We start from the raw sequence: 27,989 nt of genomic DNA, 5'->3' as shown, positions 1-27,989 counted from the left end.
TTAAAAGGAGTTTATATATATATATATATATACATACATCAGGGTTGCCACTCCACATGGAGAACAGGGAAGACCTGGAAAATACAGGGAATTTAAAAATCTCCTAAAATAACAGGGATATGCAGGAAATTTCGATTTTTTCTTTAAAAACTGGGAATTTTGTTTCTTATTTTTGTCTTTTAAATAATGGTGACTACTCAATGTGTTTTCTATGGTATATTTAAGGTTGATATTCCAACTATACTAAACTATTTCCTTTACTATAGCATTATTTTAGTATGCTCAGCTGTTCCTTTTTTTCAGTAAGTTTCTCCAGCATTTAAAACTACCATAGTTAGCCTAATATAGCTCACAGAAGAGTGCAATAATTGTGTTTTCTCTTAATATATTGTGTATAATATATACAGGGAAAACACAGGGAATTTTTCCCTCCAGATTTGAGTGGCAACCCTGTATATGTAATATGATTTGAGTATACAAATACAATAATAATGGAAATTGAAAAGAAAAAGCATGAAATATAAAAGCTATACTTCTAATTGGTTTATTAAGGGTAATTTATGAAATTTAATATTTATAAAGTTTATTTTTATTATTTTTTCTTCATCTTTTTTCACACACTCAAATACACATTTCTGTTTTGTACTCAAACCATCAAATTTATAATTCATCCGAAAAAATTTTGTTTCCCATCTCGTGATTTTATGCACTTTCACTTCAATTTTCATAGTTTTCATCTGACTTGCTATTGATTTCTTTTGTTTTTCTTATATATGTATATATACAGCAAAATAACTTATAACATATTTCATATTAAAAGATTTTTTACTTTATCTGCTTCAATTTTTTAATTAGTAATTAATTACTTTTTGTTTTATTGAGTGACTAACGTTTTTTTTTAGTCTTGAGATTATTCCTTATTAAAAAATAAATTTTCTTTTATGTGTGAATAAAATTAACAACTAAATAGGTTTTTTTTTATGTTTGATGATGTAAATGATTTTATTTGATAAGGCCTTTTTAAAAATATTTTTATATGTATTTTTAGCTTTATACTTTATTATTTGGGAAAATACCTCAACATAAATTGAAACTCAAAGATAAACCGCAACAGCCTACATCCTACCTACTGCAATCAGTTTCTTCCAGAAAAGCTAATCCCTTGTTTATTGCATCTGATACAATCACTTCTGCCCTGATTGAGGAATCTTCTTTGCAACATTTATCTGATTTATTAGGATACCTGCAAAGACATAAAAAGAAGTTTAAAGTAATCTGGAACATTGTAGAAAACATGTTTGATGTCCGCTCTAATGTTTCTTTTACTGGGGATGATGTGAAAGCCATTGCTGAAGAACTGAGAGTAAGATAAATAGTTTTAAATGCTACTTACTTTAAAATTTTTGAAACAATTTGTTATTTATTACATAATTTTAAGTATATATCCAATATTTGGTTACTATTTGATATTCAGCCTATTTGATCACTTATGTGTAATAATTAATTTAAGTTTTTTTGTTGAATTTTCATTTCAAAACAACTCCCTAGATAAATTAGAATTTTTTTATTAGCAGTGGCATAATATTTTTGTCATAATTTTAAATTATTACTGCTGCTGTTGCTGTCTATTATAACTGTGTGTTATTACTGTTATAAAATCAGCAGGTTTATTCAGTATTACTTGCAGTAGTGATAACTAATCCCAAAAAATATTTTTTACTCATTTGACTTATTTTAATTTACAAAGCAGCTCTATCTTTAAGCTTCTAATTATTTAAATTAAAATATACTTTGTTACTCAAATCGTTTTCTCATATATTTTAAAACAAGTAATATAAATTTTTTTTTTTANATTACAAAGCAGCTCTATCTTTAAGCTTCTAATTATTTAAATTAAAATATACAGTACACTCCCGATTATCCGGGTTAATCACCGGGACAGGTCGCACGGACAATCGAAAAACACAGATAATCCCAAAACTTCTTTTATTAAAAAAAAAATCAATATCAGTACAAAAAATAGAAAAATTACTGACATTTGCATCATAACATCAAACTAGGAATTTTCCTTATTAAAAAATGTGTAATGCGTCTTCGCCATATATCGATACACAATATTTTACGAACCGCAGAAATGTCACCGTAATCAAATCCTCCCATATAATCTAATAAAGTTTCCACAGTGTAGCAGAATGAGAAATTGTATTTCATTCATTTACTACATCTTCTGCATCAGTTACTATCATCACTATTTGATTTAACAATATAACGATGTCTTCATCAGTCAAATACTGGAAGCCAGGCTCTCATGCATCACTTTGAAACCAATCTTCTAAATTTTCTTCACCAAGAATTTCGAAACCTTATCTTGTTCGAGAATACTGTTATCATTTGTTTCTTGAACATCTGAAAAAGATTGTTCATCAAGCGGTATGATCTTTCTCCAAGATCGTGATAACGTAGACGATTTTAATTTTGACCAGGCTGCTGATATTTCATATACTTCAATCCAATAACGAATATTGCTTCCAAAAATTTGGTAGTGTTATAACTTCATGAATCAAGTTTTTTTATTCTTGAAAATGCTTCTCTTTATATTTTTTGTGTGACTCCGGAATGAGCACGGATAATCTGCAAACCGGATAATCGAGAGTGTACTGTACTTTGTTACTCAAATCGTTTTCTCATATATTTTAAAACAGTAATATAATTTTTTTTTAAAAGTCAATTTCTACTTATGTCAACAAATAAAATTTTTATTTTAGCTACTTTTTATTAAATAATTACAATTTTTTCTCCTTTAAAAAACTGAAATTGATTAATTAAATTTAATTAATGAATTAATATTTTAAAAAAATGTATTAACATCAAGTGCCTACCACTACAAGTTTAAAAAAATGTATTTGAACTTGAATAGATGAATAAAAAGTATTTTATTCATCTATAAAAAATTTCATTCATTAAAAATTTAAACAAATTTAACAATCATCATTAAAAATTTAAACAAGTTGTATTAATATATGTAGGGAGAGTGTAAACTAATAGTAGGAATAGAAAAAAAAAAGCATGTGGGATCAGACAACTATAAAAGTACAAATTTGGTGACGTGGTCCACGCATGCTACCACATAATGTTCCTTATCTGACACAGTGAATATAAAATAATTAAGTATTTAAATGTGCACAATGAACTATTTTTTGTTCAAAGAGACCTATAAGTTAGAAATTATCACTGAAGTTATATTTAAAGTATATGAAAAACTGAATCGCTTATAGTAAGTTTTAAAACAATGACTAATGCTTAACCAATCAGAAAATTCCATTTCTATTTTCGCTCATCCCTATTTAATTAATGTACAGTAGGGAACCGATTATCCGGAGCGATCGGGACCATCGCTATTCCGGATAACTGATTTTTCCGGTTTTCTGAATCGCTACAAAAAGCCGTTTTTTTATTGTTAAACCCAACTAAAAAAAAATTTTTTTGGAAATAATCTGAAAAAGAAGAAAAAACGATTAAGTAATACTCTAATGATTATTTCCAAAATGATGGTAAGGTAAACATCTTTCAAAAAAGAAAGAAAAATCCTAAAATCTTATGAGGAAAATTTTTATTTTTTTAAAAATCGAATTTCGTTCCGGTTTTTTGGTTTTCCGGTTTTCTGATTTCCGGATAACGGGTTCTGTACTGTATTAATATTTGAAAAAAAACTGTATTATCATCAAGTATCATCCACTACAAGTTCGAAAAACTGTATTTGAACTTGAGTCAATGAATAAAAAGTATTTTATTAGCAATTGAAAATTTGAACAAGATATAGGGAGAGTTTGAACTAATAGTAGGAATTGGAAAATGAAGGAAAATTGAAAAAAAAACAACAAATTTTTATGTTTTTTTAACACTTATTTTTAAAAAAAGAAATATCTTCCTTAAAACATCTGGCTAATCTTAAGCTAAATAAAAAAGATATCAAGAAAAATAAATAAATTAATAAAAATAAATGCCTTTCCACACCATGAATAAAAAAGTTTCTAACAGATTGCTTGAATTTACCCTTTTGCTAATAAACTGCTAAATTTGTATTATTTTGCTTTAATATCATTTTTTATTATTAGGATATTATACTATCACCTGGTGGAATGCGAGACTTAATGTGTCAGCAGAATGGACTAATGTGGGTTTTGACTTATGAAAACTTAACAACATCGAATCAGACGGTGAGTGCTATATTTCCTTAAATAATAAAAAAAATAGTTATAATAATGATACTAATTTTTTGAGTCATTTATTCTAAATTTTGATTTTCCTTTATAGTTAGAATTACAGTCCGCATTTTGTAGCCTGAATGCAACAGTCATGTCATCACTATCAGATGAACTCCAAAGATTCCTCGATGTTGATAAGCTGAGGGAAACTGTAAGCTTATACAGTGTCTTATTAAAATGAATTCTAAATATATTAGCTCTTTTTTTATCAGAACAATCTCTTAAAATTTTTCTTTTAGTTGCATCTTGATGATTGGAATATCACATTAGCGCAGCAGAGACTGAAGAAGTTATCTGATGATGTAAGTTGCCTTAACCTTTATGCATGTTTGTAGATTTTCATTATAATTATATTATTGAATCTATTTTTATCAAATGTTGTTTTTCCAATTTGGAGAAGATATCTTTTATAACACATTTTTGTGAAAACTTATTTAATTTTATTTTATTGTTTAGTATAGAACCTTTTATTTAAAATTGTTTAGTCTTAGTTTTGGAATGAGAGTATAAAAAAGTCAAGGGTTTTCTATAATTGCAAATTTTTATTTTAATCCAAAACTTTAGCTTAAATATTACTGTTTTTTATAACTTTTCTCAAACTGTCCTCTATTTTAATTATACAGTCAACACTTAATATAATGATCCTTGTCATCTAAACCAAAATGAGTGTTATAATGTAAGATCATTATATCTCAAGTGCAAAAAGATACATAAATATTGCTCATAATTAAAAAAGAAAACTAGACTAATTTCTACAATATAATACTATACTTTTTTGAGAATTAAGAAACTATCAAAGTAATTGATAAAAACTCAATTTTTCTTTTGTTATTATGTACACAAAAGAACCATTTTAAAATATACATTTTTAGTGAAAAATACATTAAAGACAGCCATTTTGAAAGAATTGTAGGTCCAGACCACTGCAAGTTCACATTTTTTAACTAAAAAATAAACCATTCGAAGAAATTAATATTTTTAAAAAATAATGAATTCAAATTTCAAAAAGAAAAGTATGATTAATAAATTTACCATAATATTTACCAAAAAAAAAAACTTTAATAACTTTTGATCTTATGATCCATATTTCTCATTCTAACAATGCGATAGTAATTAATTCATCATTGCAACCTCTTTTAGAAAATGAATAAAAGCATTTCCTCTTTCAAAAAAGGTACTAGCATTTTTCAGCCCTGGCTATTTTTCTTTTTAAATTATAACTGGATCAAGTCCGTTCACTATGCGTTTGGTCAAGTTTAGGTATAAAGTCTAGAGGTATCTCCAGTTGTTGTGCTTTTGACTCAATTGTTAAGGCATTATATGGGACCAAACATACTCATAATGCTATGTTGGTTAATGATATCCTTTGTGTTTTGTTATCATTGTATCAATTTGTGTCTTTTAATACTAATTTCTAGTTAAATGCTGCCTTTTCAAAATAAAAATTAATAAGATATATATAAATACTCTTATCGGTTTGTATACAACTTGATCAGATAATAAAATTGATTCAAGAATGTTAAACCCAAGTAAAGTAACTATGTATATTTTTTAAAGAATAAAATATAATTAATAAATATAATATATTATTCAAAGAAATAAACTGAAAGTTTATTGTATCTCATAAAGTTTTGAATGTATAAGGAATACCTTCATTTACTTATTTAGTAAGATAAACTTTAAATCAGCAGTTTTAGAATATCGTCTCACTACAACAAGCTAGCTGTAACTTCTAAACAAAACTTGTCTGGATGGATTTCCAGCATTTGTTTATTCGCAATTTTGTATTGAAGCTTCTATCTATATATATATTTCTCTTACACTGCAACAAAAAAAAGCCTCATTACAACTCCCCGAATGGCAAAGCTAGAAAATCGACCAATGATTGCCGCTAACAATGTCAAATGCCAAATCTAGCTGAGGTGGCTTAACATATAGCACTTTTAAAAACAGAAACTGAAATAACCAGAGAGAGCTTTCTCACCAAATGTGATCTACCAGCTGCGGCAATCTCATACTATAAAGTTAGGCAGAAGTGAGTAGTCTTTGTTGATAGATCTCTATTTTAGTATTTTGTCGAAAGCGCTTTTATTCATGAANACACGGTTCCCAGCAGATCACCGAAGTCAAGCATCACTGGCTACGGTCAGTGTGCGGGTGGGTGACCACTTGGATCAGTCTGCGTAGGGACCGAGGGTGTGCGGTATTGGTCCTCGTTAAACTGTGCTACCGTAAAGTGCTCGACTTCGCTCGCAGGTCGTTGGGCTACCGAAGCGGGGTTGCCATCCCCTCCGCATAGGTTCAAAATTGTGATGGCATGTCTTCGGATCATCCTCCGGGATGTTTCCCAGACCGTCACCAATAGCCCATTGTGCAGCTCTAGTGTGACGTAAATTAACAACAACAACAACAACAACAATTGAATTCTTAGACTTTTGTGCATTTGCAATGTACCTAAGTTAGTAGCAAGCTTGGTTTGCAAAGCAAACCATATAAGACTGCGTAGCAATTTTCGGGGGTTGGCGAGCGTTAGCAGACAGGGGCGCAGCCTACTAGTTTAATTTAATTTGCTGTCATTGTCAATATATTTTTTTATCTAAATGCAGGTTTGCCACAGGCGAGTAAAATACAACTATTAGCAACCATTTTTGGCCTGAGGAGACTATGGCAATTTTTTTTTGCATGTAAAGTCTTAAAAAGGAACTATTGTGAGAAGAAGGAGACTATTGGGAGACTTTTCTGAACTCCTAGCTATGTTTTTTTAGCATTAATTCGGGTGACAATCTGCACAATTTAAAAAATCCAAATTTTTAATAGGATATTACGATGCCTGAATTTTGAATTTGAGTAATCACTTCACAATATGTATATATATTTGCTAAATTAATTATTGATGAAAGGGAAAATTTTTTAGAAAAAGAATTTTTTGAATGAATTCTAATATGTAAAAGTATTTAATTTTCTGCAAATACACTAATTTGTGCGATATAAAAATTTAGTGCTAGAACACTGAGGTTTATACAAACGTTATCATATTTGTCATCAATTTGACTAAATGGATCATGATATATGACAATTAAGACATTTAATAAAATTTTTGCCATATTATGGAAAGTTTTTGTTCTTATTTAAGCAACTGTTTTCCTAGTTTTCAGCAGTTATTTTCATGCTTTAGACTACTAAATGCAACTATTTCGCTCATTTTTTTTCTGTGGCAGTCCTGAAATGACAAATTTTTTATGTAAGGAAATTTTAATTCATTCTTTTATTGAACTGCAGCTGGTGAAATTTAATGAATTTGAAGTTGCTTTGAAGCAATTAAGTGAAATAGCTTCTTCGTTACCCCAAGATGCTTGCGTCCAGCTAAATGATACTTCAACAGAAAATGATACCATTGCTGAATTTGAAGACGGAGTCACTGAACCTCCTAAAAAGGTTTTTATTATTATTATTTTTTTAAAATTTGCTTTGTTCCTTTTTATAAAAAATTTATATGAAGCTTCCAATGGAGTTAATTTATTTGGATACTGTTTTATTCATTCCTAGGCTGCCAGGTCGAATCCTCAGTATGGTTTGCTACGTATTTGGCTTGGAATGCAAAACACGATCTGTGGGAAGGTTGGGGATTTTCCCACTAGCTTACCTGATGATGGAGAGGAAGTCGATTTAGGTATATTCCTATTCATATCTACTTGTAAACTATTGTGCAAAAATATATGGTTTAATTATTCTTTGATTTTAATTTTTTACGTAAGATATTTATTTAAATTTTTTGTTAAAATAATTGTCATCAGAAAACTAAAGTAAATAAAAGTTTTAGAGATAAAGAATTTGCTAGAAAGTGAAGGTATGTTTACCCACAAGTACTTATTGTACGATCATAATGTTCTTTTTGTATGATGATTAAGAACAATTAAAATTCTGTGAGAATATCTGTAGCAAGTACTTGTTATAGTGTTTTATGGTAATTTAAAACAGTCACAGATCTGTGAAGGTATCGTTACAAGATTGTGAAGATACCATGCAAGTATGCTGCAATCATCATTCTTTATTTACAAGTAAGAAGTGTTGTACATTTAGTTAATGCTGTAAGTGTAGTTTTTTTTTGTCCACAAAAATTATTCTTTGATTGAAATATTTTTTAATTACTCTTCAGTAATATCTTAAAACAGTTCTAGTGATGTAATTTATTGGCATTCTTTAAATGTGACCATTTTTTAAAAAAAACAATTCTTTTCTAATGAGTTTAATGATTCTTATTAAAATGAATATTCTAACCTTAGTATCTGACTAAAAAAGAAATGAGGCTAACTCGAACTACGTAGGAGACAAGCAATGAAAAATGAAAAAAGTATTTTAAAGCCATTTAGTTCAATAGTTATTTTACAGAAATCTGGCAGTGTCAAACTTACAATCTCATATGTCTCTTAATCTTAAAGAAACTCAAAATAATATTTTGTTTATGTATAAAGTTGTTTTTTAACTTTAAAAATAATGTTTCATGTATTTTCTTTTTCTAGATAAATTGGGCATGTCTAAATATCAGCAGGAGCAGATTGGTATATTAGTTCATGTTCTTTACAGCAATCCCAGAGTATTATATGCTCCAAATAATACAGCTGCAGATGAAATAATTACAAAGGTAGCAAAAAAAATCTCTGCTTCTTTTAACTATGTAATTTTTGAATTCAGCTATTTGTTTTAAATATCTGTGCTAATGTTTTACATACATTATTTTTGAAACATTGAAACATAGTTTTGAAGGAGGGGTATGAATGATTATTACAAATAAATAGATGAGTTTTTTGTCCTCAAAAAAAAATTTTTTTAACTAATTTTCCTTTCATTGTTTTTTTAAAAAGCATTTTTTTCTACTCACTTAAAAGTTTTCAGTGAAAGAGGAATCTTTTTATAAAATTGAAAATTCTCTTAAAGAGGAAAATGTAAATATACTATCCAAATTAATTAGGACAAGTAAGCCTTAGATACGAACATGTCAAACAACCAGTAAACACAGTTTGAATAAAATGTCTTGGCTACTTTTTTCCTTCAGCAATGATGCGATAATCTTAGTATGAAGTATGATCAATTCAATAAGTACATGCATGTAAATATAGCAACATAATGTGATGCACACATGCCGATGTGGGAGGGTATGTTTTAACAAAACCTGCCCCCTTGTTGTAATTCAAGAGCAGTTGAGAGATTTCTACTGGAAAATCAAAATGATGTTGCTTTATCTGCATGGAAATTCACCAGATTTAAATACAACCTTGAATTTGTGGAATAGTTTAAAATGTCATTTAGGTATGATTGATTGTGTGATGAAAAAAAAAAGTAAATAATGCTTTACAAGTTTGGTTATATGATGATGAAATCAAAAATATTTGGTCGGCACTCAATGTTGAAAGACGTACTATAAAGACGTAGTATAAAAGACAATAATACTAATAATACGAAAGACAATAGTAAAGTAAAACTTTATCAATGTTAATTTAAGCTAACAAATGGATAAAAGCATAGTTGTTTAGTTCATTTTGTATCTATTAATTTACTCAGAGTAGTACAACTAATGGAAGAGAGATATTGAGTTTTAATCATTGTTGCACAATAATTTTATGGACTATCCCTGAACTGTGTTATATTAAATTATATTTCTCATATTTAGTGTGTCATATTATAATCATTACTAAAAGTGAAGCTTTATTTATTTTAGGCAAATGAAACCTTTGAATTGTTGGACACTGTTACTCAGTATGCTCAAAAAATGCTAAACATCTCTGAGGAAATCAGATTATTTTTAGCTGAAAACAGCACTGATCATTCACTGTCAGTTTTAAAACAGGTATATTTTGTTTCATAGTTGTGATTTAGAATAAAAATTGAAAAAAAAATGTATGTTTGAAAAAACGTATATTGTCCAATTATGAAATGTATGTTATATTCGTTTATTATTTATAATTGTTTTAAAAATAATTTTATGCTTTTACTTTACAAACCTCTTTTTCTTCTTCTTTTATTACGTGACCTTAAATAAAATAAATTAAAAAAATTATATAATTAAAAAGATGCTGAATACAATTAATGAATAAATACACAGAATCAGTTTTGTGTCTTGGCATTAGGATGGTTCAAAACATATGACAATTTTAAGTTATTCACATTAGATTCTGTATTTGTTTGCTTCCATTAATCAACTTCAAACACTTTTCTATTTTAAGTTTAATATTAAAGCATATTATTATTTTGTAACCCTGATTTTTCAGTAATCATAATAGAATTACCATAGTTGGAAGGTACTAAATTAAATTGAGTAATTGTTTAAGAATATAAATTTTATATTTTTGAAATTTTTGAAAGTATTTTTGTTGAAAAAATTTCTTAAAATAAGTTCTTGATTTCTTAAGTAATTATTTGCTATTACATCAAAGCGACAATTGTTTATTAATTTGTTTTAGCAATTAATAGGAATAATAGTACCTAGTAATAAAAAAAATCATAAAGTAATGGTTTTATTACTTTATTAACTTTTCATTTATTTTTTTGTAAAAAACATTTTTCAATGAAATCCATGTGTTATTTCAGGTTGCATATCGTTTTTAAAAAGTGCTTATTTTTTATTTTTGTTTTTAAAAGCTCTTAAAGGAGCTTTTTTGATTTGGTGTTTGTAAAAAGTGCTTAATTTTCTATCTTTTAAAAAGAGATTTTTCTTTGCCTTATTGATTGTAGTTCTAAATTACAAAAAAATGCATGATTTTCACAATTTTCTCTGCAATATTTATCAGAAGCTAGTTATTTTATCATAATTACATAAAGTTTTTCAGTTTTATTGATTTTATGCTTATAAATTAAGAACTTTAAACGAAGGAAAAAATAATTTTTATCACTGCACAGATCCTAATTATGATTCTTTTTGGAAAGTGATTACAAATATTTTTTCAGTGCTTAAAAAGTACTTAAAAAGTGTTTATTTTTTGTTGAAAAATCTGGCTACATACCCTGTAATTGTTTTTAAACAATCTTCATAATTCTATTTTACAGATTCATCAAAATTTTCAAAAGTACCCTCTGTTCCTCACTCTATTTCATAGCCTTGCTTTAGAAGAGTTTGCTTCAAATACTATTATCATTGAAAAGGAAGTATTCTTGCAGCAGCTTGACTCAATAGATAATGCTGCATGCAGCTGGATTTCTCTCATGAATGGACTCAGCCTGAACATGTTTCAAGGTTTCAGAACTGAGGAAGATTTGCTAGATTATTTTAAGCATGAAGCTTATTTTGACAATGTTACTGTTCTTGCCAGTGAGTTTTCATTTTGTATTAGTAAATACTATAGACTGTGGCAGAATTTTTTGGAGCTATCTTCGACAAAACTCTCTATCAATAATATCTTTCTGCAAGACACTTTTAGTAATAATAAGCATATATGTTACACATTTAAAGTAACAAAAGTTTACAAAAAAAACTATATAATTCATATAATTTTTTTTAATAAAATGTGTAATTATTTTTTGTTTTAATATTATGGGTGATATTCTCGCATTTTGTGGTAGGGGGGGGGACACAAATTATTTCCTTGTTAGCATTTTGTAATCAATCATCTCAATAAAAAAAAAATTAAAATCAGGAAATCCGCAGTAGTAATTGCAGAAAAAAATATTGCTGGCCATAATGGCGAAATAATGTAATAAATAATATCGCATAAAAAACATTGCATTTAAAAACTATGGAGAAATCAATAGCAATAACTGCCAAAAATTTGTTAGAATTATTGCTTTAAAAAGTAAATATTCAATTGCATGATTCAAAATTTCCATATATCTTGATTTTTAAAATCCACAAGAAAATCAATACCAATAACTGTAGAAAATATAATCGAAACATTACATCGATTTACAATACTATTGACATTAATTGAGTGCATCAAAAAGTGATTATCTAAATGCATGATTCAAATATTATGTATAAATTTCTGTAGAAAAAAAGTAATTTTTTTTTTTACTTTTTAAAAGAAAAATCTTTCTACAAGAACTCTGTAACGTTCTGCGACAATGCCGCTGCGTCGCTGTTATTATGCAACAGGGGATTAGGGGTCTCTAAACTATGGCACGAGAGACAAAATACACCTGCCAGTGTTGTCAATTTGAAATGCTAGTAATAGCATAGATAATTAATAGCATTAAGCTAGTAATAGCATAGATCTAGATAATTTAATAGATTATTTAATACTTAGAAAAAACGCAATTTAATTCAAATAATTGATAGGGAAACTGTTCTAAAAATTTTACTCTCTTTCTTTTCTTCTTTAAATGAGCTCTTTAATAGGCAAAACCTTTGTCACTTGGTATTTGTTCAACTACGATAAGATGCTGAGCTGTAAATTTTGTATTATTAACATTCTTAAGACAGTCATTTTCTTAAGATAAGCACATGTTTCTCTACCCTAAGATGATATAGTGATCTTTTTTCCATGCGTTTTATTTTTATAATGTTAATATTCTGGTAAGTTCCTTGAAAATTTTATTCATTTCTTCAAACGAGCTTCTTACATGTTTCCACCTGTTACACATATACATAATTTTTTGTTGTATTAATTTCTATAGTTTTATCATTTGCATCTAGTAAAATATTTTTTATTTAAAAACTTTAGGTGTCATATTTAATATGAGTGAGGATGGTTCAATGCCTAATCACATGACCTACAAAATAAGACAAAATGCCTCCTTTACTACTACTACCAATCTTGTGCGCAGTCGATTTTGGTTTCCTGGTCCGAGAAATTGGGGGTATGGCTACTACCAATTTGGATTCGTTTGGATTCAGGTATATCAAATCTATTTACTTAACTTTACTAAATAAAACTAATAACTTTACTAAATAAATTTTATTATCTTGACTTTTTGCTTATAATTCCTTAATATAACTTCATAATCAAATTACTTAACAGGATCTGTGAATTTTCTTTTATATTTTTTGATCAAATTTTTTTACAGTTAAAAAAATGAGTTGTCCATTAATTACTTTGCCTTTTTATTATATACTATCATCCAAGTTTTGATTTTCTAACTCAAGGATCTTCAAACTACAGCTATTCTGTTCACATGCCACAATTTAATTTGAAAAGTTATTATCTGGAAAAATCTCGATTCTAAATAAATTTTTTTTTGCTGTAACAAACTTTAAATTGCTGAGATGAAAGTTGATATGATTTTCTTCCACTAACTGCTTTGTTATGATAGACTTATTTTTTCATTTATTTTTGATAAAATTTTAACTTTAGAACTAAATTTTCTTTGTGGGTTCTTAACTACTTCTTTTCTACTCAATGTAGGATGTTTTGGAGAGGGCAATGATCAGCATTTATTCTAAAAGGGATGTTTCTGAGCCTGGTAGTTACATTCATCAATTTCCCTACCCTTGCTACATCCAAGATCAGTAAGTAAAAATATCTCAGACTAAGCTTTAAACACAGTTATCTGCTAATATGCTTGACTTATCAGTCAATCAAATGCTCATATTATGGCTGCTTTCTTTGAATCGCAGTTATGCTTTAATTGTTTGGAGTAGTATCGTAGGATAAAAATACCTAGAAGTATTGAAATTTTAACTAAATAAAAGTTGAATTCATCATCAATGGCTTGACAGCCCAGGGTGGACCTTGGCCTTCTCTAGAAGTTTTTGCCAGGTTAACCTTTTACTGCTGGCTTTTTCCAGTTTTTGGTTTTTAAGACCAAAATGTCTTTTTCTAGTTCATCTATCCATCTCAAATTCGGCCTGCCTCTTTTTCGTATGCCAACTGGTCTGGTATTGAAAACTACGGTCTTCATCCATTCTTATAACGTGGCCGGCCCGTTTTATTCTTTGTTGTTTAATAAAATTAATAATGTCAGGTTCATTATATGAGTGATAAAGCTCTAAATTTGTTTTTTTGAATTCCTCCAAAAATACTTCTTAACACCAGGCCACTTTTTCAAGACCAGAGTAATTCAAAAATTTGAATTACTCTGGGGAAACTTTTTGCTTTGTTTTCTATTGCAAGAAATTTTTTAACAGATATTTGATATTTATGTATTGCTGATTTCAAATCTGCAATCCGTTTCTCTCTCCAAGCTACAGTTTTTTTTAAAAATGATATTTTTAGCATATTTTTTGTAGAGTTGTACAAATTTAAATATGTTATGTATTAAAGGGTATCACATAAATGTTGCGACAAACATCTAGGGGAGTTAGGGCACATTGACAGGATTAAAACTGCATAGAAACCCATGACCGGAAATGTCGTTGTATGCTGATAGAAGTGAATACCTATTATGAACAGTTTTTCCGTGTGGCTCTAAACGGGTCATAATAGAGAAATTACCCCATGTCACATGCAACATTTATAGGCATGGATATCTATGCAATTTTGGGACTGATGATGTGCCTTAACTCCCCTAAAAGTTTGCCACAACATTTACGGGGCCGCATGTTTTACATAACATTTTTAAACTTTTACATTTCTCCAAAAAAAAAAATTAATAAATAAAAAATACAGACTATAAATGTACTTTGAAAAAAATCTGTAGCTTTAGGAACAACACTAATTTCTAGTTTGAAATCCCCATACCCAAAGAAGGCAAGATCAAGTATTTCTATAAATGCAAAAACAAATTTATTCCTCAATATTATTCATAATTTTTTTTGTAGTAGGGGATACCTAAATATCGGAAATTTAGTTTAATTCCAATTTTGCATTCAAATGTTTCAAATAGCAAATTTTTCTTGCACAATTTAAAACCTGAAAAAAGGAATCAGACTTTCCTTTTATCATTTGAATTTTAATGAAAATAACAATAATATAAATGAATATCACTCATGTAAATGAATCGTTTAAAACAAACATTCAAAACAAACACAGAGTAGCTATTAAATCTTAGAATTATAACATGGAACAAAAAGTGTTATTTAAATTTTGGTTTTTCAGTTAAGAAGATAAGATTGGGTGATATAATACAAAAGTAATAAGACATTTGTTTTCTTATTGTTGTTGACAGAGTGAGGTTTTTTTTAAAGGAAATTTCTTGTAAAATTGTAAGAAAACCTATTTTGACAAACAATTTTATGTTTTTATGTAACATCAAGAATTTACCAACAATTTTTGTAATTTTGCTTTTGTAATTTCCTTTTATAGGTTTAAATCATTATTAAAAATGTGTTTAAAACTACGTAGTAAAAATATTATTCTATTGTTAAAAAAGTTTGTTTATTCTACTCTTATAAAATTATTCTTTGTAGGTTTTTATTCATGATTGAACATGTAATGCCACTTTGCCTTGCCATATCTTGGGTTTACTCTGTTGCTATGTTAGTCCAGAATATTGTTTATGAAAAGGAACAGAGATTAAAAGAAGTAACTACTTTACTTTTGGATAAATTATTTTAGTCAAAACAATATTTTTCTCATTCATTATTAGTTATTGTAGATTTAACACTTTATCATTTAATTTTGTTCCAAAATTTGATTATTCCATTATTTAGAACTTAGAAAAACTTTAAAAAAATAATGAATCGATATTAATTAGTTCTCTACAATCAAGCAAATACAGTAGAGCATCGTTTATACGACGCCGAAGGGACCACCAAAAAACGTTGTATAAACGATAATGTCGTATAATCGATTTTTACTTCTAAAACTGAAACTAACTTTGTTTTCAGTTAATTTTAATGTTTAACGTGTTGATTTACATAAATTTCTAAATTAGACAAAGCAAAACAAACAAATAACCAAAGAAGAAAAATTGCAGTGAGCAATTTGAATGTATGTTACCTTTAATTATATTTTCTTGCTATTAGTCTCTACAATGTTTTGAATAGCGAGTTGAACTTACTGCTTTCTATGATGCAATTTTAGATTTCTAATCACGGCCAAATCTAATGGCTGAAGCGCATTTGTGCAATTTGCAGGAAAAAAGAGAGCTATTACATTTTCCAAAATAATTAGTATCGATGGGTGCGCTGTACATTGGTCGATGAATAGCAAAATTTTTCTTTTTTGCCTCTTCATAACATTGTCTAGTTTTTTCAGTCATCTAGTAAAAATTACGGTCGTCATCCAAGCATTCTTGTTGGCACCCTTTTCTGTAACATTCATGTTGGCAAATTTCGCCCTTTTTTAAAATACACAAGAAAAAATAAAAAATTAAATGAACGTGAATAAAATCTAAAAACCGACGTATAACCGATTATGTGCGTCGTATAAACAGTATATTTTTACATTAAAATGAATAAGAATGATTTGGGACCACTCTAAAACGTCATATAAATGTAAACGTCGTATAAGTGATAGTCGTATAAACGATGCTCTACTGTAATTCAAAAGCTTATATTTACACAATTAATAAAGCTAAATAATTTCATTTATTATTATTATTATTTTTTTGTCCTTCCCCTTGATTTAATGTTAACAGAATAAATAAAATTTGTTTTTAAAGTTCAGTTCCTCAAAATAAAGAACTTACTATACTCAGTATCATTTGGCACCTAAGATGGTGATATTGATCATGTCAGACTTATAATAGTTAAGATTTATCACAACCAAGTAATTTTCTCGATGAATTCGCATTTAAGTACATAATTTAGTAGTTATAACAAGCACATTCCAAAAGTGTAACAATAATGAGCTTATAGTTTCTGTTAGCATTCAACATTTGATGACATTGTTCCCACATGCCGTTTATCTGGATTTTATCTGTGTTTCCTTAACATGATGAATAAAAAATAATTATCATAGGACATGTAATAAACTCCTAAAGAAACTTATCTTTGATAGAATAGAACTGTAAGTTAGCAAACTTTATTAATGTTACTTTTAAAGTAATTGAAAAAACAAAATTGTCTTCAATTTGTATGAAAAAAATTCTTTCTCACACTTCTCTCTAAAATGGTGCTACTTAAAATTTTTAAAGGATTGCCTAAAATTGCCCTTGCAATCATCGTCTAAATTTCATGATCTTAGCTCAAATAGTAAGAGTAATTTAACCTGGATCTGGAGTTTTAAGAGTGAATAATACTTAAACACCCAAACTCTTCTTTCTTATTAGTGTAGGTTGATATATATTTATTATTTTTGTGTTGCTATAATTTTCTCTATTTCTTTGAATAGGTCATGAAAACTATGGGGTTGAATAGTGCTGTGCATTGGTTGGCTTGGTTTATAACCAGTTTTCTTCAAATGAGTATCACAGCAGCCTTTTTGACTGTAATTCTAAAGTATGGCCTGGTTTTGACTTACAGTAATCCATTACTCATCTTTCTTATGTTGGAAATATTTGTTGTGGCTAACATTGCTTTCTCGTAAGTACTTTTTTTTGTAATTATACGTGTGATCAAATATCACTTACTTATCTTTTTAGTTACATTATTACTTGTTTGCTACTATTTTAAACCAGGATTGGCAAAAACCATAATTTTTTATAATAAAAAAAATCGATTTTTTAATTATTTCAGATTTTTTTAAAAATTTGTATTTGCATTTATCAATCAAAGTTTTAATAAAGTGTATTTGCTGAATATTATTTAAAAACACTAAAAAATAAATTAGTTAAATCCTATTGGTTTTTACATATATTTATCGAAGTTCAAATAAAACTTAATAATAAATGCGATTCCGAAACACTATTATAACTAAATCATTAATACTTCCAACTAAAATTAATAAAATTTTTATGTGACTAGTACAAACTAGTCAATGAAAAAATAAAATCATAGTTGCTTTTTTTCAATTACAACACTCTCATAAATTTGTGAAGACAGAGACTAAATATTTCAGTTAGACATCAAAAGAAAAAGAAATTAATCTAGATCAGTAAATTTTTTTTCCTTTCTAAATTAGTCTTTGCAGAACAAGTTTTCTTCATTAATTTCGTATACAAGCTATAAATTTTTTAAGACTTCTTGTATTTAATAAACATAAAACCAAAGGGGTATTTTTGAAATAAAGTTATTTAATAATAAATTATTCTACTTATTGTAATTGATGTTATAATTTGAAAGTTTCACATCAGTTTTTTCTGTATTTAGTCTCCCTCTCTCTCTCTTTTTATTTACTAATCTATTTTGAGCATCAAACAATAGTTTATATGTATATCCCCTCTCAGTATTTCTATTGATAATATCTTTAATATCAATGAAATTAGATTTTAAAAAAATCATATCCTTCAGAGTGTATTTATATACTAAATAAATATACTCTTAATATATAATAATAATAAATATAATCTTAATATACTCTTGTATGAATTAAATTAAAAAAATATTTTTGAGTTTAATCACTGATTTCTATAAAAAAATAATATTAATTGATTTAAATCATGCTAACCCTGTATTAAAGAGTGTGATAAAGCAAAAAAACTCATCTATTTTTTTTCATCCAATAAATATAATGTTTTGTAATTAAAAAAGGTAGGCTATATATACAAAATAAGTTTTAGATTGTATTTTAATTAAAAACAGCTTAGTTGTCTGAAGAAATTGATACATCCAAAAAAAAAAAATTAAAATAAAATAAAAATAATAATAATCTTTACTAACAAAATTTTAAGTTTTCACATACAAATGATTTGTTTTTCTTAATATCTGTTTGACTATTTTCATTTCAACTGATTGAATTTTTGTTTACAAACCAACACTTGTTGATGTATTATCATATTTAATTTTTTTTATAATAGTTTATTGTTTTGAGCTTTTATGGATGAATTTCAAGCTTATAATATTATTTTTTGTGTTCCGCTTGTTTAAGTATTTTATATCTTTGACTGAATGTTTGTACTGTTGTAAAAACAAACCGGGCAAGAAAAAAAAATAATAATCATATTTACCTTTTTTAACTCTGCTAAAGTTCAGTTATCTAGTTCTGTTAATTTGTCCCTTTCTTCTTTCCTTAGTGGTAGGCATGCTAGGAAAAGTCATAGCCTTCGTCATAACTTGATGCGTAGTGACCCTACAATTGGCTTTGTACCTTTATTTTTTTAAGCATTAAAATTTTTCAAGGTTTTGCATACTTAGCAAGATTTTTACATTGAAAAACATGAAGAAAAATCAGTTTGTTCGAAGGAAATTTCAACCGAGTTGTTAAAAAGTTGACAAAATGCAAGCTAAAAAAATAGTTTCGTTAATAGTTATTTTTTAATAATTTTTATTATTAATAACATAAATAAAATATAATGTAATAATTAGTTTTCCATCTATTAATTTTCAATTCCTATATTTTTTATATTATTAGGTTTTTAGTTAGTGTTCTTTATTCCAAAGCAAAACTGGCTGCAGCATGTGCTGGTATAATTTACTTTTTGACATATGTACCATACATGTACATAGCTGTGAGAGAGGAAGCTGCTCATGATCACATACCAGTTTGGTTAAAGAGTCTTGCTGTAAGTTCTTTCTTTAATACCTAAGAGTGCAGTTTTTCATTTGATACAATTAGTTAAGAATCTTGCTGTAAGTTATTTTTTTGTATCTTAAGAGAACATAATTTTTAATGTAATACAAAAAGTCTTTTTTGCACCTCTAAAGGGTACAATTATTGGTTTAATCCAACCATTGAAGTCCTATTATAATTTTTTTCTTAAATACCTAAGTGTGCCGTTTTTTATTTGGTGCAATTATTAACTAATCATGCTTTAAGTTTTTTTTTCAGACCTTAAAAGGTTACAGTCATGAATTTAATGCAAGCATTAAAAGTTTTTCTATGAGTTCTTTCTTTACCTGAGGTTGTCAATTTTAATTTAATCTAATTAGTTAAAAATCTTGCTGTAAGTTTTTTTTTGTACCGCAAAAGGATATAATTTTTAATGTATTGCAAGTAGTAAAGATTTTTCTTGTAAGGTTTTTTCCGTGCCTCAAAAAGATACAATTATTGATGTGATGCAAATATTAAAAATATTGCTATAAGTTCTTTCTTTGATACTTAAGTGAGCAGTTTTTAATATGGTACAATTACTAAAGACGTTTTCGTTCTTATAAGTATATAGTTTTTAACTTACATAATTATTGAAGTACATGTTATCGAATTCTACAAATTCCCTTCTAGAAATAAGTATGTACTGTATTTTTTTAAAAAAAATTGTGTTATGTATGTTTTTATTTATTCCTTTTAGTCTCTTTTGTCAACAACTGCTTTCGGACTTGGCGCAAAGTATTTTGCTTTTTACGAAGAAGTTGGAGTGGGTGTCCAGTGGTCGAATATTGCAATATCTCCCGTGGAGGATGATGAATATAGCCTGTTGAGTGTTGCCATAATGATGATGATGGATGCTGTTTTGTACTCCATTTTAGTGTGGTACATTGAGAATGTTCATCCAGGTTAGTGACATCAAAATTTCAGAATCATTTTTTTAAATTTTATTTAAAAACAAAATTCCTTTTCAAACCTACGCATTTCAAAAACTTCTTTGAAATTTAAGTAGTTGGTACAAATTTTTCTTTCCAACAAAGTTAGCTCAAAAACTGTAAAATTAAAAAGAAAACTGAAAATATAAAATTTAAAAAAGTAGGAAGATATATTTTTCAAAAGGAAGATGAATCTTAAAATTGTTATTTAGTCCTTCATTTTTTCTCTTGTTATTATGAAGAAATGAAAGTTTTCATTAATAAAGATTTAAATTTTTAGTATATTTTTCTCTGCTGAATTTTTTTTTTAACTAAGTGCTGTTACATCCATTTTTTCTGTTACTTGTTTTCAAACTTTTAAACATAAAATATTTACATATAAAGTTCTATGATATATTAATAATGTATCTTTTTTAATGATATAATATCTTCCTTACATAATACTTTTAAGTATTTAAAAAATTATATTTCATTCTACCTAAAGTAATAAAGCATTAAAATTACTTTTAACAATTCTGTTGGATGGATGTGTGTGGGGAAAGTGTATCTCAATTGTTCTTCCAATTTCTTCTTTTGTTTGAATGAATTGTCTTAAATGTTGTTAAAAAATATTATACTTTGCATCAATTTTAACTTGAGATTATTGAAGAAGCTAGATTATGTAATTTTGCACTAAGAAACCATCTTTGATTCTTAACTAATGTGATTGGATCAATTGATTTAAAAAAAATTATGGACACTGCTTTAAAATCATAAACTTTTTATAAATAATAGATTTTCAGTTAGCATTTTACAAAAATGTTCACAGCATTATTTTATTTCATTTTAGATATTACTATATATTTTATGATAAGCTTAAAAGCTGTTTGAGTTTCAACCTGTCAGCACTGTGATCATATGTATGTGATTTTCCCTTAACAGCTAACAGTATCATATAGGAAACAAGACTTTTTGACTCTAGTACCGCAAGACCACATGAACGTGGTCTCAGTTCAGTACTCTTGTTTTACATCTTATATTGGTATCTAGACAGAATCTTTAGTACTTATTAACTCGGAATATACAGCCCAGGTGAAGTGTTTCTTTATCTCCTGCTGGTCCTGAAGGGGTTAAAAACCATTAAGGTGGAATCTGAAGAAAAAAGAAAATTAAGGCGGTTAACATTTTGACGATTGTAAATTTTATTAAAAACTGACTTTCAAAATTTTAATTTTACTCTAGGATCATATGGTTTACCAAAGCCCTGGTACTTTCCATTCACCAAGTCCTACTGGTTTAGTAGTCCTAGAGGTGAGGTCGAGTGCAGCTGTTTCAGTGATTGTTGGCGTTATTTACAAAGACATAAAAAGTGGGGCTTATCTGTTATGGAAGAAGATGGAGCTTGTGCCATGACTAATAGAACAGGTGAGTTAAATTCTAATTGTCTTACTAATTTAACAATTTAGTAAAAAATAATTGCTGTTTTTTACATTAAATTTGTACATTATTACACACATTCTCTCTTTTTTAAAAAAAATAAATGTATGTTTTCTCTAGTAATAAGCCAGATTCAAGCTTTCTTAATGAGGTAAAAAAAAAACTAAACTTGATTTGACTGTCGTATACCCATCCATTGTTTTAAAGTAGTTTTTGGACTCAGACGAGATCGAGATTTTAACAAACTTTTGATATAAATTTTTAAACAAACTTTTTAAGCAAAGTTATACCTTAATAAAATTAATTTCTTTTATGTGCATATGAGAAACTTATTGGTTATTCAGTAAACTTGGGGGAATATCCAGTTTGTGGTTAGTCAGTGCTCTTGTTCTAAGAGGAATTCTGGTATTTATCTAATGCTACAGTTAACATGATTTTTAAATTTTACTATCCTTTACCATTCATTCAGCGCTTCGCGCTGTCGTGCCACAGGTCCCTGGTTCGATCCTCGGGCCGGGCAGGGTTGACTCAGCCTTTCATCCCTTCAGTGGGTCGATAAATGAGTACCAAGCATGCTTGGGAACTAAACACTGGGGGTTCCGCGTTCGGCAGACCACCTGACCGGAACATCTGCTCCTGCACCCCAGAGCCCAAGGTCAAGAAAACTGAGATGGGCACAGTAGGCCTTGGCCCTCTATGGGCTGTCGCGCCACTGAGTTTAGTTTTTTACCATTCATTCTGAAAGATTCTGTCTTTTGATGTTTTGAATGTGAGAATTATATTCTTGGATATTTTATATATGGGGATTCTGTTTTTAAGTATTTTTTAAATATGGATTTTGCTCAACATGGATGAGTGCATGGATTTCATCTGTCCCAAAATATTTTGTTTGTAGGGTTTTTGCTGCATGATGTTTTGAAAAGGTATCTAATAATATTTTTTTATTTATTATTATTTTTTTATTTATTTTTTTGCATTTGCAACATGTTTTGAAATAAATGCCAGGGACAAAATAAATGGAGATGATTTTGCACAATCAAATGTATGTTGCATGTTGCATAAGCCATGCAGCGCCACCTGTAGTTAAGCAGACTCCCTCTACATTCACTTCACTCACAGCTACGGGGAGAGAGCTCATTAAGATGTTCCAGCTCTAATTATTTTGTATTGCCATTTAAGTGTTTTTTGTCATAATAAAAGCTTTAAAACGCAACCCTAGACTGCTTTGAAGCTTCATCGATACTCCCTCTCCGTAATATGTATATAGGTGATATCTTTAGTGAATTATTAGCAAAATTTGCTTATCCATGTTTTTTTTTACTATTTATCGCTGCTTATAATCAAGATTTTGCTGTGTATCGTCTTTTATAAAAATGAAAAAGTTTTATGAAGGATCATCAATAAATATATCAGCAATATATTTGTATTTATTTTTCGCAACATGCAGATTTGATATTTAATTTAATTATTTCCAATAAGTTTGAACTGAAAAGAAAATCATGTAATTTGTATCTTTCAATAGTGATCTCTACTACAAAAAATTTAAATTCAGGTTCTCCTAGCTCTCATGCAGCCTTTTTAAGCTATTTAAATATACAAAATCTAAAACACTTCCTTCTCATTGCAGGGGTTCTCAATGTGTTTTAACCAAATGGATGTTTGTTAATGTAGTAAATTAATTTGAAATTTTTGTAGGTGATTCTACATATTTTGAACCAGACCCTACAAATCTGCCATTAGGTGTTTGTATTGAAAACTTAGTTAAGGTGAGCTCATATTAGCTAATTTAACATGCAATATTGTAACATAAAAAATATGATTTTGTATAAGTTATCCTTAAATAAATTTTTTAATAACTTTTTATAACAATGAGAAATATTTTTTGTTACACTATCATCATTTATTCTTTTAACAACTTATATTTTATTTTTAAACTAGAATGCGTACCGTACATCATAATTTACAATTCAAAACTTGTTGAAGTATTTTAGTATTGAAGTGTTTATCTGCATGAATCTATAAGAAACACTCCAAATACTGTTCTTGCTTTTGATTGCTTTAATGTTTAGAAATAAATTATCTAATAATTGGATCTCTAACAATTAATTGATTAGCATTTAAATTAGTTTGCTTTAACTTATATATTCTTAAAAAAGTCCCTTTTAAATAAAGTAGTACTTTTGCGCTAGTTCTTTCATGAAAAACATATACTTCTGCAATTATGAACACGATTTTACTACATTAATTATTTAGACAACTGATTAATATCATTTGAAATGATTTATCAGTTTAATAAATTCTTAATTGAAACTATGAAAGTGTTTTATATAGACATGGACATATTTACGTAACATAGTTTACATATGTAACACAGACATAGTAGACATAGTTTACATATTTCTTTTTAATTTTCATTAAATATAAGATTAATTTTTTAAACACATTCAAAAGGGAGAAGTATATATCTGGAAAGAATTGAGTCTTCAGATGCAATCTGACTTTCTGTTTTTTGTTAATTTTTTTTTTTACCATTTACAAAAAAATTCTTTTACCAGCCAAAGGCATATGTTTTCAATATTGTATTCCCTCTGTATTGAGTGTGCAGAATTAAAATTTTTGAAAGTTTCTTTTCTCCTTTTTACCAAAATGTTAATAATCTGTTTAGGGTCATGGAGTCTTGTTTTTTTTTTTTTTTTTTTTTNTTTTTTTTTTTTTTTTTTTTTTTTTTTTTTTTTTTGTTCTTATTGATGCTGTTCTTCATATTTTTCAAGACCATTTTATGGATTCTTAAAAAATCTAACTATACTCATTTCTAACCCTCTTAAAAAGCTGTAATTAATGATCTGTGGAATTTTTTTTTAATGTCTAAAACCAAAGCTTGACTATTTATTTAATTAATGTTCTTGAATGCAAATGTTTAAACTAAAACTTTTTTATTTGTTTTTGTAATGTTCTTGGATAGAAATATTCAATGCCACAACATTTTGTTTTATGTGTTTATTAAGCTTATATATGTTTATTAATTTGTAAAGAGTACATACTATATTTTTAAACATATTTTCTAAATAACAATTAATTTCTTCCATGAAAATAAAGTAATTTCATATTATATCATTTTAGGCTTATAAATCTGGAAATAAAGTTGCTGTTAATAAATTAAGCCTAAATTTATATGAAAATCAAATAACCTCTTTCCTTGGACATAATGGAGCTGGGAAAACAACAACCATGTGAGTAGTTTTAATCATCATAATTTCATATAATCTTTATGTGTTACATATTCACATAATTTCATTCTTTATTCGTGTGCATTTAAAAATTAATTGCGCTTTTTTGTTGTTGTAAAATTTAGGTCTATTTTAACTGGTCTATTTCCACCATCTGCAGGATATGCCATAATATATGGGCACGATATCAGAACAGAAATGGATTTAATTCGGCAAAGCATGGGGATGTGTCCCCAACATAATGTGCTGTTCGAAGAGTAATTTCATTATTTTTATTTTGCTTTTCATATTACATTTGTAAATATGTTGCATTTAAATTAATTTCTGTAACCGTAATTAGTTGATAATTTGAGTAAAATAACTTCATTAGAATGTTCTCCTTTTTAGAACTACTTAGAATATTTAAGTATTTATTTTTTATTATATTTTAAGTGTTCAATTGATTTTAATTAAATCTTCCTAAAGATATTAAATTATTACTTTAAAAGTTGTAGTAATAAATCCACTTCATTTTAAATTTATAAATGTTTAAAAAAAATTTCATTATCTTTATAAGCAATTATTTAGTAACTTTTCATAAATATTTTATTTAGCTTTAAAAATAATTATGTCATCACATCAATTTTTAACTAAATTGACCTTTTTCTTACTTTTTACTTTTCCTTTTATTATTCTTTTATTAAACTTATACAAAATGCTAAAGTGTATTTATTTAATTTAATATTTGAATTACTCCTTTTTTTTTAAACATTTATTTAAATATNTAATATATATTTATAATTATATTATAATTAATTTATAATATATATTTATAATATATTTTTATACTCAAATATTATATCTATTCAAATATTATATTTAAAAAAAATGATTGTAATAAAATAAAAATTGATTACTAATACAATTGCTTAAAAAAAACTTGGTTGATGAATTGATGTATTTTATTCATATCATGCTTTTAATTCCATTTAATTATTTTTATATTGATTATAATTCATATAAGTTAATTTGAAAAAAGGTAGTTTAGTTATAGATTTTGCTGCAGTTTAATTCTACAGTCAAAGAACGAGTTTTCTTTGAGTTATTAACTTGCAATAGTATATTTTTAAGAAATACAAGTCAATAACTCTAAAGATTATTGCAAAAATAACTCAAAGGAAACTCAAAAGTGTAATTTTAGAAACTGAATAATTACAGAGATACTTTTTTGACTTGAAAATCTTTGCATTAAAAAGTACAGATTGACTTTTTTTCTAAGAAGATTATTCTAGCATGGTTTTCATTAAAACACCTTTCATCATGTAAAGCATCTTTCATTAATTATTAAGTATTAGTTAACTTTCAAAATTAGAATTCTACATCATAGTTTGGTGTATATTTCACTTTTTTAATTTTAAAACTTGCGAAATAAATATAATTATATATAAATTTTTTAATTATATATTTATTTATTATAAAATATAAATATAATTAATTATATATTAACTATTTCTATTTTTTTATGTTATAGTTTGACTGTTGAAGAACATTTATGGTTCTATGCTAGCTTGAAAGGTGTTCAAGAAAATAGTTCGGCAGAAGAAATGGATAAGTAAGGATCTGTCTTTTCTTTTACTTATTGTGATTCGATCAACAAAATATGTTTCAAAATATTAAATGCTTGTCAAAAAGCTGATTAAAATACTTATTTTCCTTTCTTAACCTTCCATTTTTCTTAATTTCATGTTTAGAATTTTCAGGAGATTTATGAAACAATATATACTAAGTATACTTGTATACTAAGGAAATACTTGCATACTATACTTCTATACTAAGGAAAGTATGCATGAATCATTGATGTAATATGTTTTATAAAATAACATGAAAAATCCAGTTTGTATTGAAAGATGAAAATTTCTTTTCAGGCACTTAAAAATCATCATAAAATTTATACTTACTCATTTTGAGTAATTTTTTTTCATGAATGTTCATGAAAGTATTTGAATATTTTTTTTATAATCAATAATGCTACAATTGTGTCTGATTTTTTGTTTTGTTTATGATTTTAATCCTTTCTTCGAATATTAATTTAAATAATTCTGACAAACATGTGTTCACCAAAGATAATTCCCGTTGTGATAGATAATATCTTTTATTATGAATACATCATTGAACAATTGATCTTTTGCATTTTATTATGTTTCAAAGTTAACTGTCAAAGATTTTATAGTTGATTATTCTTAAGATTCTTCTCAAATCAAAACATAGTTAATCACACACGTGGATTTTATTTTATTTTATAATTGTCGTTGAACAGCCGACCCAATTTTTGGGTTTACAACTATAAATGTTCAACTCCGTAGCCTTATAATTTTAAACCAACCCAGAAGACAACGAAACTCGTGGATAAGTTCCCCCCAAAGTTATGATTTGTTATGGGAACATGGGGGACTTTATGATTTGACAAATTTAACGTGCACCAGTCACTTATTACTACATGGGGAATCTTCGGCCAGTTGGGATCAAACCCAAAACCTCTTGAACATGAGTTCAGTGCCCTACCAACCAGACTATCCTGGCCTACACATATGGATTTTATAACAGTTGTTGAATAGCCGACCGAATTTTCAGTTTACGGCTACCAATGTACAACTCTGTAGCCTTGTAATTTTGAACCCAATCCAGAAGACTCCTGGATCAAATATTGGGAGAAATTTGTCTTCATGGAAGACT

At 27.3% G+C, this 27,989-nt stretch overlaps 1 protein-coding gene across 1 annotated transcript in view; it reads left to right on the top strand.

Annotated features, from left to right (window-relative positions):
* Positions 1-27,989, top strand: part of LOC107438538 (ATP-binding cassette sub-family A member 2) — a 71,029-nt gene that overhangs the window by 7,095 nt on the left and 35,945 nt on the right. The window contains exons 6-25 of the mRNA XM_043048194.2: positions 1,049-1,363; positions 4,116-4,217; positions 4,315-4,416; positions 4,505-4,567; positions 7,545-7,700; positions 7,812-7,935; positions 8,786-8,907; positions 9,982-10,110; positions 11,307-11,568; positions 12,917-13,089; positions 13,598-13,701; positions 15,541-15,655; positions 17,408-17,598; positions 19,526-19,676; positions 20,403-20,607; positions 21,856-22,038; positions 23,746-23,816; positions 25,171-25,280; positions 25,403-25,534; positions 26,788-26,868. Coding sequence (XP_042904128.1) covers positions 1,049-1,363; positions 4,116-4,217; positions 4,315-4,416; positions 4,505-4,567; positions 7,545-7,700; positions 7,812-7,935; positions 8,786-8,907; positions 9,982-10,110; positions 11,307-11,568; positions 12,917-13,089; positions 13,598-13,701; positions 15,541-15,655; positions 17,408-17,598; positions 19,526-19,676; positions 20,403-20,607; positions 21,856-22,038; positions 23,746-23,816; positions 25,171-25,280; positions 25,403-25,534; positions 26,788-26,868 — 2,891 coding nt within the window. The remainder of the gene's footprint in view (positions 1-1,048; positions 1,364-4,115; positions 4,218-4,314; positions 4,417-4,504; positions 4,568-7,544; positions 7,701-7,811; positions 7,936-8,785; positions 8,908-9,981; positions 10,111-11,306; positions 11,569-12,916; positions 13,090-13,597; positions 13,702-15,540; positions 15,656-17,407; positions 17,599-19,525; positions 19,677-20,402; positions 20,608-21,855; positions 22,039-23,745; positions 23,817-25,170; positions 25,281-25,402; positions 25,535-26,787; positions 26,869-27,989) is intronic.

The sequence above is a fragment of the Parasteatoda tepidariorum genome, chromosome 8 (assembly GCF_043381705.1).
Source record: "Parasteatoda tepidariorum isolate YZ-2023 chromosome 8, CAS_Ptep_4.0, whole genome shotgun sequence".
Taxonomy (NCBI): Eukaryota; Metazoa; Arthropoda; class Arachnida; order Araneae; family Theridiidae; genus Parasteatoda; species Parasteatoda tepidariorum.
The sequence above is the reverse complement of the archived record's forward strand: the minus strand, read 5'-3'. Positions and strand labels throughout refer to the sequence as shown.